The sequence below is a fragment of the Platichthys flesus genome, chromosome 23 (genome assembly GCF_949316205.1).
Source record: "Platichthys flesus chromosome 23, fPlaFle2.1, whole genome shotgun sequence".
In the NCBI taxonomy this organism is placed as follows: Eukaryota; Metazoa; Chordata; class Actinopteri; order Pleuronectiformes; family Pleuronectidae; genus Platichthys; species Platichthys flesus.
This window is the reverse complement of record NC_084967.1, coordinates 10,427,273-10,440,218: the sequence shown is the minus strand read 5'-3', so window position 1 is coordinate 10,440,218 and position 12,946 is coordinate 10,427,273. Positions and strand designations below refer to the sequence as shown.

The following is a 12,946-nucleotide window of genomic DNA, read 5'->3' as shown; positions in this document are numbered from 1 at the left end:
AATGTGAAACCCTCAAGGTCTGTGTGTAGGACACTGAGCTAATGTGTGTTTATACCTCCTGCTATGATTAAGTAACTGTCAAATTATTATGCATGCCTCAATGTTTGGGTCGGCAGATCTTCCAGGTGTGAGAGAGGATCTCCTGCTGGGATGCCCCATACACAAACACACACACACACACACACTCTGTATATATCAAACGGATGCTGCGTAAAAGTTAATTTTGAAGTCAGTTGTGATTGACATTATCAGATGATGCCAGTGGGAGACGCAATTTAATTATCTTAAATCGTGTGGCTTCAGAGACAATTCAGAGTGATTTATTAAACACGTGACTGGTCCAATATAAATACATACTTCACACACGCACACCACACACACACGCAAATCCACATGCTTTTTTCTTATTATGTACAAAGAAAAAAGAAAAGAGGCGCATCATTACTTGACTTTCATTTTTACTGATTGATTTCTGCAACATACAAACATTTTGGGAGTAAGTGTGTGTGTGTGTGTGTGACAGGAAGAGGACAAGGGGCGTGGCTGAACGAGAGTCCCACTGGAGGCGATGAGCAAGCAGCAGCGAATCATATCAGTCCCGCTCACGCCACTCACGATGATTGGAGGAGAGGGGACGAGGGGAGGGGCAAGCTCTCTCTTAAAGGCACAGGTGGGCTCTTTTTCTGAGATCGAGGCGAGTGTGCGGCTGACGCGGGGAGAGAGAGACAAGGATAAACGGAAAGAAAAGGAAGCTGAGGAAAAGATGGATAATGTGAAAAAGAAAACCTCCACTTATGTTACCGAGCAAAGGGCACATTTTGTTTTGGAACCGCCGACAAGTTATGAGATGCATTACCAAAATGAGCAGATGTGTTGAAGACGGCAGCCTTTCAAAAGGTAAAAAGGCATGAATGAGGATGGAAGAGGAGGAAGATGAAAGAGTAAAATTGGGGAGGGAAGAACAACAGAAACTATGAGGGACTGAAAACATGTGAAGAGGGAAAAGACGGAGAGGCAGAGAGATTATTCGATAAGAGAGAAGCTGGGGTTTGAATGAGGAGCAGTGAACTTGTGATGCAACAAACAGCCGTGTATACAAAAATAACTTTAAAATAGCATTTACAACAAAAAAAATGACCATTATTATTATTATTATCATCATTGCCATCATTAATATTATTATTACAATCTTATTAGGAGCCCGTTGTCGCTATTTGAATGTGACCAGCTGGCAGTCTTTGCTTTACATCTGCCAACCTATTTAAAGATAAACCAAAAAAATCAATCTTTTTAAGAATATAATTAGAACATGAAAGTACAAAATAAAACAACCCTGAAACATTTGACAGAGGAGAAAAACCAAAGGGCAGCAGAATAATTTACAGTTTGAAGGGAAACATCGTGTAGAGGGGAGGAATCATCATCATCATCATCATCATCATGCTATGACTTTCTTACATCTTCTGTTAATAATATTTAAGCAAAAACAAAAATCTGAAATATTATATACCTAAACTGCCCTGTACAGATCTTTATCTTTATAAAAAATGCATATACTGTATAGTTACGGTAGCTAATGGAGGAGAAGTTAGCAGAGTTCAATTCAAATCTGGAGAAAACAGTAGTCCTGGGTCCCTTGCTGCTAAGGTCTGATTGGATCATTGTTTCAAGAATGCAGGAGCAGGTGAAGAACGACTTGGCCGTAAGATGAGAAACCAAACAAGTTGCATTTGGATTTTAAGAGTTTCACAAGATTCCCAAACACTGAGGTCTGCTGTGAGTAAAACCGGCTGCTGGAGCGAAAACGTGCATGGTCGTTCATCTGAGGGCCGACGAGAATGAGAACAGGAAGGCGCCGACAGAAACTTAAATCAGCAAATATGAGTCTCAAGTTAAGACCAGGAGATGCCCAAACAACAACATGGAGATAAATAACCTACAGAGAAAGGGCCAAATTAGGAAGGACTGTCTTCTAAGGGAGGGAGGGAGGGGGCTCATGGTCCCAGCAGTGAGATCCAGAGTCACGGGGCTGACGAGGTGTTTGGTCATTCATAACGAGTGATAACCCGGCTGTGACTAGAAACAGGGACGTCAGATTTTCTGGGCACAAATTCTTAAGCTAGTGCTTCAGCTACGATATCACAGGCTCAATATCTGGGGTGTAGAAAGAACAACCTCCAATCATCAGGTGGAAAATAATCAGATTACAGCTGTAATGTCCTCATCTAACTCCAAACTTCTTAAAACACTCAACAAGTCAATCAAAAGCCACAAAGCAGGATTCCGGAGCCATTAAGCTTGTCAGTCGACTTCAATGACCAAACCACGTCAGCCTCATTACTATGGTAAACAGCATAGAGATGTGCGAGACTAGAGCCGACGCTACTGCAGCTAACGCAGGACAGCTCTAATCTTTACGTTTCTATGATGATCCTGTATAATGTAGCACCAGCACACAGAAAGAGGGAGAGATATAGAGAAGGACAAAGAGAGAGAGAGCACCCTTGCAACCTGTAAATACCCAACAGAAAAGGTTGCATCATGGGTAACAGATTATCTTGGGTCGCTTTGAAGATTGTTGTTCACTCAGTAGGAGGAAGCAGACACCTGGGAGTCCAGTCACACCTCGGGCATCAGCTTCCCACAGTAGCTTTTGTGATTAAAGATAATTCCTGATTGGACACAAACTGTTACTTTTCTCATTTGGTATGAAAACAAAGTATTTTTCCTCATAATTCGAGGGGAACACTTTTCATTTGAACACGTCAGGGTTACGCCTACACTCCTCTTCATTAATCTTAAGAATGAATGGACAAATCTTCATGATGTGTCCACAGCTCAGAGAGAAAAAACAAGACCATTTCTTAATCTACTCTCAAGTCATCAAAATAAAATAAAAAAAGAGGAATTATGCTTTAACCATTAACAGGGAAATAACCAGACTGATCCCAGGTCAGCGTGTCGAGAAGTCAGAACCTCTAGCATCAGCAAGCTGAGCAGGAAAATGTGGACTTTGTTCTAAAATGGACAAGCCACTTAAACAGTGAGTGTCCTTCTGCTCTGCACAGTGGCACTTTGAAGGAAGGACTGAGGAGGAGGCGCTCAGTCTCGACAAGCTGTTGGCACAGAGTCACACAGAAGGCTCTTCTATGTAACACTGTGCTGTCTGTGTGTCTGGGTAGCATCTATCAACTTTTTTTGGACCAGCCAGGTGTGACCAGCAGAGTCCGTCTCCTGACAGGCGAGGACGCTGTTGGGAGGACGGGCAGACGGCCATCATGTCCACTCCAGGGGGGGTTCTCGAGGGCCTCTGGGCTGGATGCAGCGTTTACCGAACCCTGAAAGGAGAGGAAGTTCTTAGTCTGAACTGAATAAAATACGTCCCGAAAAGTCTTTCCCAGGAGACAATGTGCCTTCAGTTCTCGCCCGGTCTCAAAATGATCAAAACATGTTCTGCACATGTGGCCGTTGGCTAGATTTCCCATCAGCAAAAGCAACTACACACATCGTGAACAGATGACACTAATAGAAACCATGTTTGTCAGCAAAGGCTTTTGGCTCAGACCGAAAAATCATTACTTATGCAAATTATACTCGGGTTCCTCCAGAGGGTTGACAGTGGAAACCTGGCCGACGGCAGCTTGCAGTCACAGAGAGTAAAGGTAAAAAGCACAGATGTCTTGACATGTAGAAGAGAGACGACAGCAGACTTACCCACCAAAGTCTGCCTTGCTGTCTGTTGCTGTGGCAGATGCAGGGTCAGCCGGAGATGTCTTCTTAACACGGTCTGACACGTCTGCACACGGGCAAACAGACACACACGCAGGTTAATGGGGTGGAAACACTGTGTGGATATCAAGTGATGGATGTGTTCAGGAGGTGTTGCGTAATGGTTTTAGTGATGCATGACCTGAATATATAAATTACACAGATTTATAAATGCTCAGATGGAGTTACACTCCGAGCAAGCGAATTCAAGTCCTATAGTTATTCCTTTTAGGGTTATTCTCTCTCTGTCTCACAACACAGACACTGAAACTACTGAAGCAATAAATTGGAAGTAACCATCAGCACAGTCTTTGTATCACGGATAAGCATATACACCCATTTTTCATTACACTCCTCTATAGACATGTTTTATCTATTTTTCCCACCAACTTTCCGTATCTTTCTTTCTCTCCATTACTCACTCTCTCGCTCCTATAGCCGCCCTTTTGACAAATTCTTTCAGTCTTATCGTGCGCAGGCTAATTTGTAAAACAGTGAAGGCCCTGCCTCTGCTCTGCTCTGTGGACTGTACCTGCGACAAACACGTAAACGCAGCACAAACGAGGACACACGTACGGGAACTGGAGAGCAGATAAAGCGCCGCTACACGCGCCAACAGGCAGATAGACGGGCAGTAATGGACAGCTGTGACGTGTGTGTTCGTACCTGTGGGTGAGCCCCTCCAATCAGCCGAGGCCGACATCCTCACATCCAGAGGGTCTGGCGGAGAGCAAGAGAATGAGTGAGTGAGCCGAAGAAAGAAGCAAGTGATGTCAAAAGGTTGAGAGAAAAACACACACACGTTTCCTTTCAGAATCACTATAGCTGCTTTCAGACATGCACTGAACTCCGGATCTATTCAGGAGATTATCCAGAGGGGCCGTGTGTGAGAACGCGAATATCCAATTCAGTTGCTCCCAACATTCTTATGTCCAAGTGAGCCCGCACACAGCTAGAGGTTATCCGGTGTCGATTACGAAAGAGGGGAGCAATACACGCAGAAGACGATGCAAACTCTGAAAAGCGATGAGATTCTAGAGTTTTTGGTGTTAATCGTTTCGCTGTAGACAAAAACAGGTTATTTCCGTCGGGGAATTAATACATCAGGTCCATTCTCCTGCACGCTGTGCAATCCCTCCCCTGAACACTCTGGAGATTTTCCTGTTGGTGTGAACGCTTCCTACCTGGAGAATCTCCTGCTGCCACGGTCATATGTGAAAGGCAAAGTCCGGAGAGTGTCCTGACGCTTTCCGGAGTTCATGTCTGAAAACAACTTCTGCTACACAGCACCTTTCCATTTTCCTTCACCACTCAGCCTTCAATACAAACATTCCTCCATCTATCGCTCACATCGCAGAGAACAACCTCCACTCTGGCCTTCAAAGTGCCTCAAAGCTTCATCTTCAAAAGTGAAAGAATTGATTTTTCTTTGAAACACAATGAGGCGGTGAATACAGGTGAGAGCAATGATCTTTCATAATCACCCTAGAGGCGATAAACCATTATCTTCACACACACACACGCACACCTCCACTGCAGGTCTGAGAAAAACTGTAATGCTGCCCTCCAGTGTTGTAAAACCGATAAAACCTCTCAAACAAGCAACATGTCCAAAGTTAAACACAGACTTTAAATCTCCTGCTGTAATGTGGCTGCATATTTTCATCCTAAAATATCAGAGACGTCAGAGGCCTGATACTTGACATGTGTGTATCCCTATGTCTGTTAAAAGTGAGGATGAGTAAGACTACTTGTTCAAACACTGTAAAGGACCAGATAAAAATGGAAAAATAAAAAACATATTCCTGTTTTTCTAGCTGGTACGTAGCACTGATACCAAAACAAAAGCAACAACGGACCACGTGGATATTGTTTTCATATTAAAAACAAAAAGCTTAATCAATTTTCTTGGAGTTGATCAATAACCCAGAACCCAGGGGGGCGAGCCAGTGCGTCCTCACCGCTGGGAACACACACCTGAGATTCACCTGCGACCAATGCAAACGCACCTGTGGCCAGTATGAAGGACTCGGGGGTTCTCGCAGGGAGGGGGGGAGGGGAGTCGTCGCTGTCCCAGCAGTCTGGGATGAAAGGTCAGAGGTCAAATGAGAAGCAACATTATTGGCTGACCGAGGAGGAGAGACAAGAGATCGACAGTGAAATCACAAAAGAGACAAGACAAAAGCTCAGTTGCTAAAAACACATCGATTCCTCCTCCTGTATTTTGTTATATTTACAATAATTTATTGATTTATTTTACACATGCACCGTCACTACTCGAAATTGCTAATAGTAAGTACATTAAATGTCATTCATGAAGTAGTAATTCAATAATAAAATTTGAAAAAGTAAATAAATTATATTAATGGTTAATATTTTACCACTTATGGAATATATTTGATTAACTTGTGGGGTTGTTTTTGTTCACTTTGTAACTCAATTGTCAATTTGTCTTTGTTATGTTTTAAAAATAACATTAGCTATGCTCCAGACAGTCGTAATTACATTTCCCTGGAATCATCGGACCTCATATCCTCTTCGCATTGAACATTATTTCATATTCCCCATCTCTGTGAGCAATATTGCTTTTCAATGTCGTTTGGGATGAATACCCACAGGCCACTGCCACCATGTTGGGCTCCTGCACTTAAAAGAGTATGAAGTAGAGGAGAGGGAAAAGATTCTACTGGTTCACTGGTTTCCTCGTTATTTTAGACCGGTTAAATGCAATAAAGAAATTAATATCATGAGGCCACCACACTTTTGTTTACCATAAATATCATGAATATTAAAGAGTCATATATACTCTACCTAGTATGATACTGCTTTTTAGAAAACCATTGTCCAGTCTGTGTCTGAAGAGGTCTGATGATCAGATACAGGAGATCAGCCCGGATTAGTGTCACATCCTTCTTAATAATAAAGAGTGATTAATTATCAGTTACGGGTCATAATTTAATTTTGATTATTAAAAGGCTACTTACACTGATAACAAGTCACAGCTTGTACTTTTTGTGTTTTATATGTATGATTGTTGTTGTTTTTCTCATAATTTAATACAAATGATCTAATCTATATATATTTGTAATGTTTTATGTATTTGATTCCAATTGCTGCCTATTGTTAGGTATTCATCTTCCATTGTGTAGAATTTATAGAGCTAATTTTATTTTTATTTCAATTTTTATTTCTCAGATATACAGAATATTACGTTGAAAAAGATGCTTGGGGTAATTTTTAAATGTTGTTACACTGTTTGTCCAGCAGAAGGCGCTCTCATTGCATTAGTTCTCAACCCATGAAGCATCTTAAATGTCACAGCTGAGAATAAGCTGGTTCTTCACAGTTTGGGGGCCTGACTAGTGTGTGAAATAAACTGATGGAAAGTAAATTAAGTACCGCAGCATTTTAGGGAAGTCCAGCATCTGTTGCGCTCTGTGCCTCTGAGTCTAAAATCCACCAAACAGTATGAAACAAGCAACATGTATGGATTCAGTGACAGTGCAGCCAGTAAAACAAGCAGCCACCAGCTTTTTTTCCCCTCGACCAACCACAAAGCAGCAATTAGCTCAGTGCAACTCACCAACAAGCATTGTCATTAGATTCTTGCAACCAATCAAACAGCAGCCATTAGCTATTCATAACCGATTACGAAGCGCCGCCGCAGCCCAAAACAAAAGATGAGCCAGGAAAACCAAGCAGCCGAAGGTCAGACCACTTCAGGCCTGTGAGGCAAACATTCCTGCATTTGGTTTGAGATAGTGGGATGACCTGAGGAGAGCTAATGGCTAACACAATTTGAATTTCCCTATTAAGGAGAAACAGGTTACTTACATGAGAACGTTTTTCAGTGTTGCTCCTAAAACAACTGGTGGATGTTTGTGTTCCTTGGAGTATATGAGTAATGCTATTAACAACAAAATGCCTGTATATGTTGTAAGAGTTTGTTTATCCCTAGTTTCTCTGATTAGTTCTATCCAGCCTCAAATTTAAACTAGCTTATTTTAAGCTGCTTACACATATGCACTTACGTCCTGCATCTTAAAACAGATTACAGGGGGGAAATAAAGTCAAGTAAACTTCCATTTCTGACCCCTGACAAATGTTTCACATTTGATTTTACTACTCTTATGTCGTTGACAAAATGTTGTCATGCAACTTAAAACTACTCCTCATAAAGATATCAGTAACCTGGTTGATTAATTTAGATTAAACAACCTCTGCATGAAAGCAATAAAGCCTAAGACTGTTTCTTCTGATTCCAAGACAGATTGTAGAATTTAGACAAGATTCTATTGACTGATCCCCATCATGCCTCCTCATATTTTCATCCCAATATCTAAAGAAAATGCAGTTTTTCTTTTCAGTTCGGAACCGTTCAAATGCAAATTCCAGTTCAATCCACTCCACATCACACCAAGAATCCGATTTCAGAATCTCCAGATTTTGAAATCAGACGAGAGGGGCATCGTTCTCCGCAGCCCAGAAGATCCAAACCTTACCCACTGCGATTGTGACCGTGCAGCAATACAGAGTGTGACCCTGCTCTGCTCAACCCAACGTGCACATAAGTGTGTGTTTGAACATTTTGTCAGTATCATGCAGTGTCGATCCTTCACCATCCGACATGCACACACACAGTTCTCACTCACAACTGCACTGAAAAGAAAAAACAGACACAAAAAAATACATGGTTTCTTTCATTTGTTCTCCTGTTTGCAAGTTCACCCACTTACACAAACACACAAGCTGAAAGAGAAAGAGAGTTGTTTTGACAGATGTTTGCCTGGTAACGTTTGCAGCATTCCTCAAAAACCAACCAATTAGTTATCCAGTCATGCTTCAGATGAGACTCACTGGAATCTCTCACTCTGTTTTTCTCTCTCTCTGTTTTGTTGTTTGCTTTTCTTCTCATTCCTTTCTTCCACGATCTCGTGTTTAGTTTCTTTCTCCCCGTCTCTGCTCAGCCCTCAGCAGTAAGAACAGTATAACTCAGTGTGCGTTGACAGGAACTACTTGTCGTTAGCATGTGGTCTGTCTAAGACCTCTGTGTCCTTACTGACCCAGAAAATGATTCCACTGTGTGGTTTCCCTGAGCTTATGTGAGAGTGGATGATAAATACAAGGCTGTCAAGTCTCAAGGCTCATTTAGGCTCAACGTTTGAAACATTTGTATGTACTATGTGGTCATTTTGTCTGTTTTAGCGCATTTCGGCTGAATGCTTATAAGCACATCTGAAACAGAGCAGAAATATCGGAAATCATGGCGGGGCAGTGTAGCTAATAGTTCAAGCGAGTCAATGAAAACAATGAAGAAATGTCAATAATGGGGTAAGTTGGACCAACGCTGTTTACAACGCAGCCGCTTTTATCCTCTTCCTTAAGAGGCAGATTAAATCAACCTCCTCCATCTGCAACGTGTTTGTTGTTTTCATAATCTCTCAACTCGGCGCTGCTCTCTAGTGGACGTATCGGTTAACAACCATGCCCACGACAAAGACGTATGTGGGAAGTGACGAGTCTCTTTTCATAGGCAGCATAAATGAGCCTCAAGAGTTTTAAGGAAAACTCAACTAAACTCCCTAGAAATAAGAGGAACTTTAATTCAGTTGAGTTAATTCCGCCAAAGATTAGTTGCGGTTTAATTTGATTGGGACAGTTGGGGACTGTTGGGCTTTGGCGGAGTTATGTGCTCCACAATTACTGAGTTAACTTAATTTATTTCAAAGCTGTAGTTTATTAAATCAGACGTCTTCTGTCTAAACCTGAGAAAACAAGAGAACCCAAATGTCTGCTTATCTATCAAACCTCAGCGATAATATGTTGTTTTCTTTGTTAATCGATTCTGTCAGTAAAGCTGAAGTGATTAGATCCACTCATTCCATTACAGCGGCTGATTGACATACTTGCTGTGGTTGCAGGGGGCGATGGGGAGCTGTGCCCTGCGATCGACATTGGAAGCACCTTCCTGACTGGCGGCTGGTCTCCGTGGTGATGGGATGTAGTTACTGTGGCCGTCGCCATGGATACATTAGTGCGGTAGCCCTCCTTTCCTCCAGACATCTCTCCATCCCCCTCCTCGTCCGAGTTATCAGAGTGCAGGGGGTTTGTGAAACTCAGGGCAGTCCTAACTGGAGTGGAGGAAGAGGAAGAGGAGGAGGAGGAGAGGTGGGAGGAGGAGGAGGAAGAGGGAGCGACTCGGTCGGAGGAGGAGGAAGAGGAGGACGTCTTTGGGAACTGTTTGTCCGGGCTGCTGCAGGCCTGAGCCCACGGCGCGTGGCACGACTTCACCTCCACCCTCTCCCCTCCCGGGACCTCCCCCTTCTCTCCGCTCTTCACGGGCAGGTGGTTCGGTCTGACGAGGACACTTCCGTCGGCGTGACTCTCCCAGCCTGCTCCACCCTCCGTGCCCGAGTCTTCCGACAGCGAGGAGCTCGACGTCAGCAGGGATTGGCCAGAGCGGGCTTTGAATGCGTGGCCTCTCTGCAGCATGCTCGCGCTGTTGGTTGAGCCGCTGCCTGCTACTCCCATCGAGGAGGAAGTGTCAAAGCTTCGAGGTCCTTCCTGCAACGGCACCTTTTTAATCTCGATACTGAGTTTCCTCTCAATTCGAGGAGCACCGGCACATTCAACTGCAGGGGAGAGCGGTGAGGAGGGAGTCTGGCTTTGGCCCGATTCGGATTTTGTTGATGCTGAAGACAACTTGTTGTTGTAGTTATCGTTGAGATCTAGATTTGAGACCTGGGTTTGCTGTTTTTGACTTTGTAGATCTTGGTCTTTCTGCTCAGAGGGACTGGTATGTTTTTTTGGACTGGCCTCGGACTGGTTCTGCTGCTGGTCCAAACCTTTGTTCTGAAAGGAAGGGAAATAGAAAATAATATGTAAAACCATGTTGAAAATATTTCATCTCCCAAACACAACCCAAAAAACATGAAATCGCCACATTCAAAATGAAAGGTTATGAGAGCAAAAAGGTACAGTCACACTTCTACTAAAGCCTACATGACAGATTAATTCAAGTAACTTTTTTGGAGGGACGTCCACTCAGCTCTGGAGAACTTCCAGGTCAGAGTTTCCTGAAGTTCAACACTGACTGTGCAAATGAGAATAAGAAACGGAGTTTAGAAATGGAGAAATATATATTCCCGTGTTCTATTATATTCTGAAGTACAATATTACAGTACTGGTAAAAAAGACTGCAATATCGCAACATTTACAAGTTGTTGACAATCAATATTTGATCTAAGGCTGAGCACTATAACAACATATCATGTGATGACAGATTAAAATGTCACACAAATCAAAATAAATATTTTTATAATTGTTGTTTATATTTCTATGAGGCTATATTTTCTATTATCTATCCATACATCTATCTATAACTACATCTATCAATGAATCTTTTTGAAGCAAATCTTTTTCTCATTATTTTGGATGACACCTAGTGCTCTAACCCGACAAAGAGTAAAAGACAGATGCACGTGTAAATCTCTCAACACTTTAAGTTCCTCTTAAGACGGCATCCGTGAAATGTGAGACCTACAAGAGGTTTTACAGGTCTGAATACTTTACATTCATATGCACACACACAGATGAAAAAACATTCCATGCACCAAATAAAACCCCAATAGAAACACAGATGTGTGCCTGTGCAGTAACACAATAGTTTTAATACACAGTATTTCTATCGTATCGATGAGCTCACCTGTGTCGCATTTTGCTTTGTGGTAGCCAGGACGTGAATGAGAGGTTTGGGGTGGTAGCGGTCGTTGTCCTGCCGAACGTTGGTGACGGTGGGGAAGGCTGAGGGGGGAGAGGGGGTCAGGATGGGGGGTACGGGGTGAGGCTCCGGGGGCTGGAGAATCTCCTCCTTCACGTCGCCTTCTGCCTGGGAACTAGACGGAGATAGAAGAAGAGGAGGGAGGTCAGTTAAAGCTGAAGCGTGCGAAAGGTTTTCATCGAAAGGTTATTACCCATTCTGGCTTTTGAAGCTTTTAAATAAGACATCTCAGCTCCACAGAGATCGAATTGCAGCAGGAGCAAGTTGTGTAAATAATAAAGTTCAAATCCAAACCGCTTGTTTGAGATAAAAAATAAATAGGTTTAGAGGTCAAGAAATATAGCACTTAGAAAAGGATGAAAAATGAATTTCATCATCCTGGATTACGTTTAAATTTATCGCCATCTAACGATGAGATGATGAAGCCAAGATGATGAAATTAACTTAAATTTATCTCATACATAAATTTAATACCTGAATTAAATTAAAAAGGACATTCGCGTTCATGCTGTGAAGCCAAGTTTTCCACCACTAGATGGCATGATTTAAAAAAGTGTAGCAACATGCTCATATTATGTCAACATATTACAGACTAATTACATGTTCTCACAGCTCTCGCCCGTATTTAAGGTAGACATGATAGGTTGATGTGAAGTGAACTGAAAACGGACTGTGAATTCCTCAAGCACTTTATAACAACGTTTTGAGAAGTACTATACAAATACAGATTTCATCAGTAGGTGGGATTTCTATCGTATTTAACAGAAATCTCCCACGTGTTCTGTACTGTGTATTTTGAAGAACATACAGTCTCTTCACAAACCCACCTATAGATCCACAAAGTGTAGGCGTGTGGATTACATACACTACACTACAGGATATTGAGGTTGTGACAGAGCCAACCACACGGCAATGGAACCGTATACATTAAGACATCGTTCCATTTCACAGCATACACTTTCACATATGTATGCAAATACTGTACATACACACACAGTGAGGAAAAACGAGTGAAAGGATGTGGTGATGTGCTCAATCAAGGGCGCATGACTGAAGCAAGAGGCGACAAAGGACTGACAGCACATGATTCTGAGCGTGTGCGCGTGCGAATCAAAGACAGACAGAGAAAGTCAGACAGAGGGAGAAGTTGCAGAAGAGAAGCACAGGGGATTTCCTTTACTTGTGCAACTCTGAAGTTTTGTCAGAGCCTCAGCATTGCAGAAACATCTATATCTCATTGACATTTGTTAGAAGGCTGGTGTGTATTTCTGTTTATTATTCTTTATTCAAAAGATAGAGAGAAAGAAAGAAGGAGAGAATAATTATATAAACAATATACGGCTTAGATGACATTGCAAAGATTAAAGTCAGCCTTGTCAACACTACTGCACATATTTC

At 42.4% G+C, this 12,946-nt stretch overlaps 1 protein-coding gene across 5 annotated transcripts in view; it reads right to left on the bottom strand.

Moving 5' to 3' along the window:
• Nucleotides 1–440: 440 nt before the first annotated feature.
• The window catches only part of ptpn12 (protein tyrosine phosphatase non-receptor type 12), a 39,027-nt gene continuing 26,521 nt past the window's right edge, over nucleotides 441–12,946 (bottom strand). The window contains exons 13-18 of one of the 5 annotated variants that reach the window (XM_062382630.1): nucleotides 11,474–11,663; nucleotides 9,675–10,620; nucleotides 5,778–5,849; nucleotides 4,435–4,488; nucleotides 3,715–3,796; nucleotides 441–3,338 (exon numbers count right to left, since the gene is read on the bottom strand). In XM_062382630.1, coding sequence (XP_062238614.1) covers nucleotides 3,329–3,338; nucleotides 3,715–3,796; nucleotides 4,435–4,488; nucleotides 5,778–5,849; nucleotides 9,675–10,620; nucleotides 11,474–11,663 — 1,354 coding nt within the window. In that variant the 3' untranslated portion in view covers nucleotides 441–3,328. The other 4 variants (XM_062382629.1, XM_062382631.1, XR_009920088.1 and 1 more) reach the window with 4 other exon arrangements.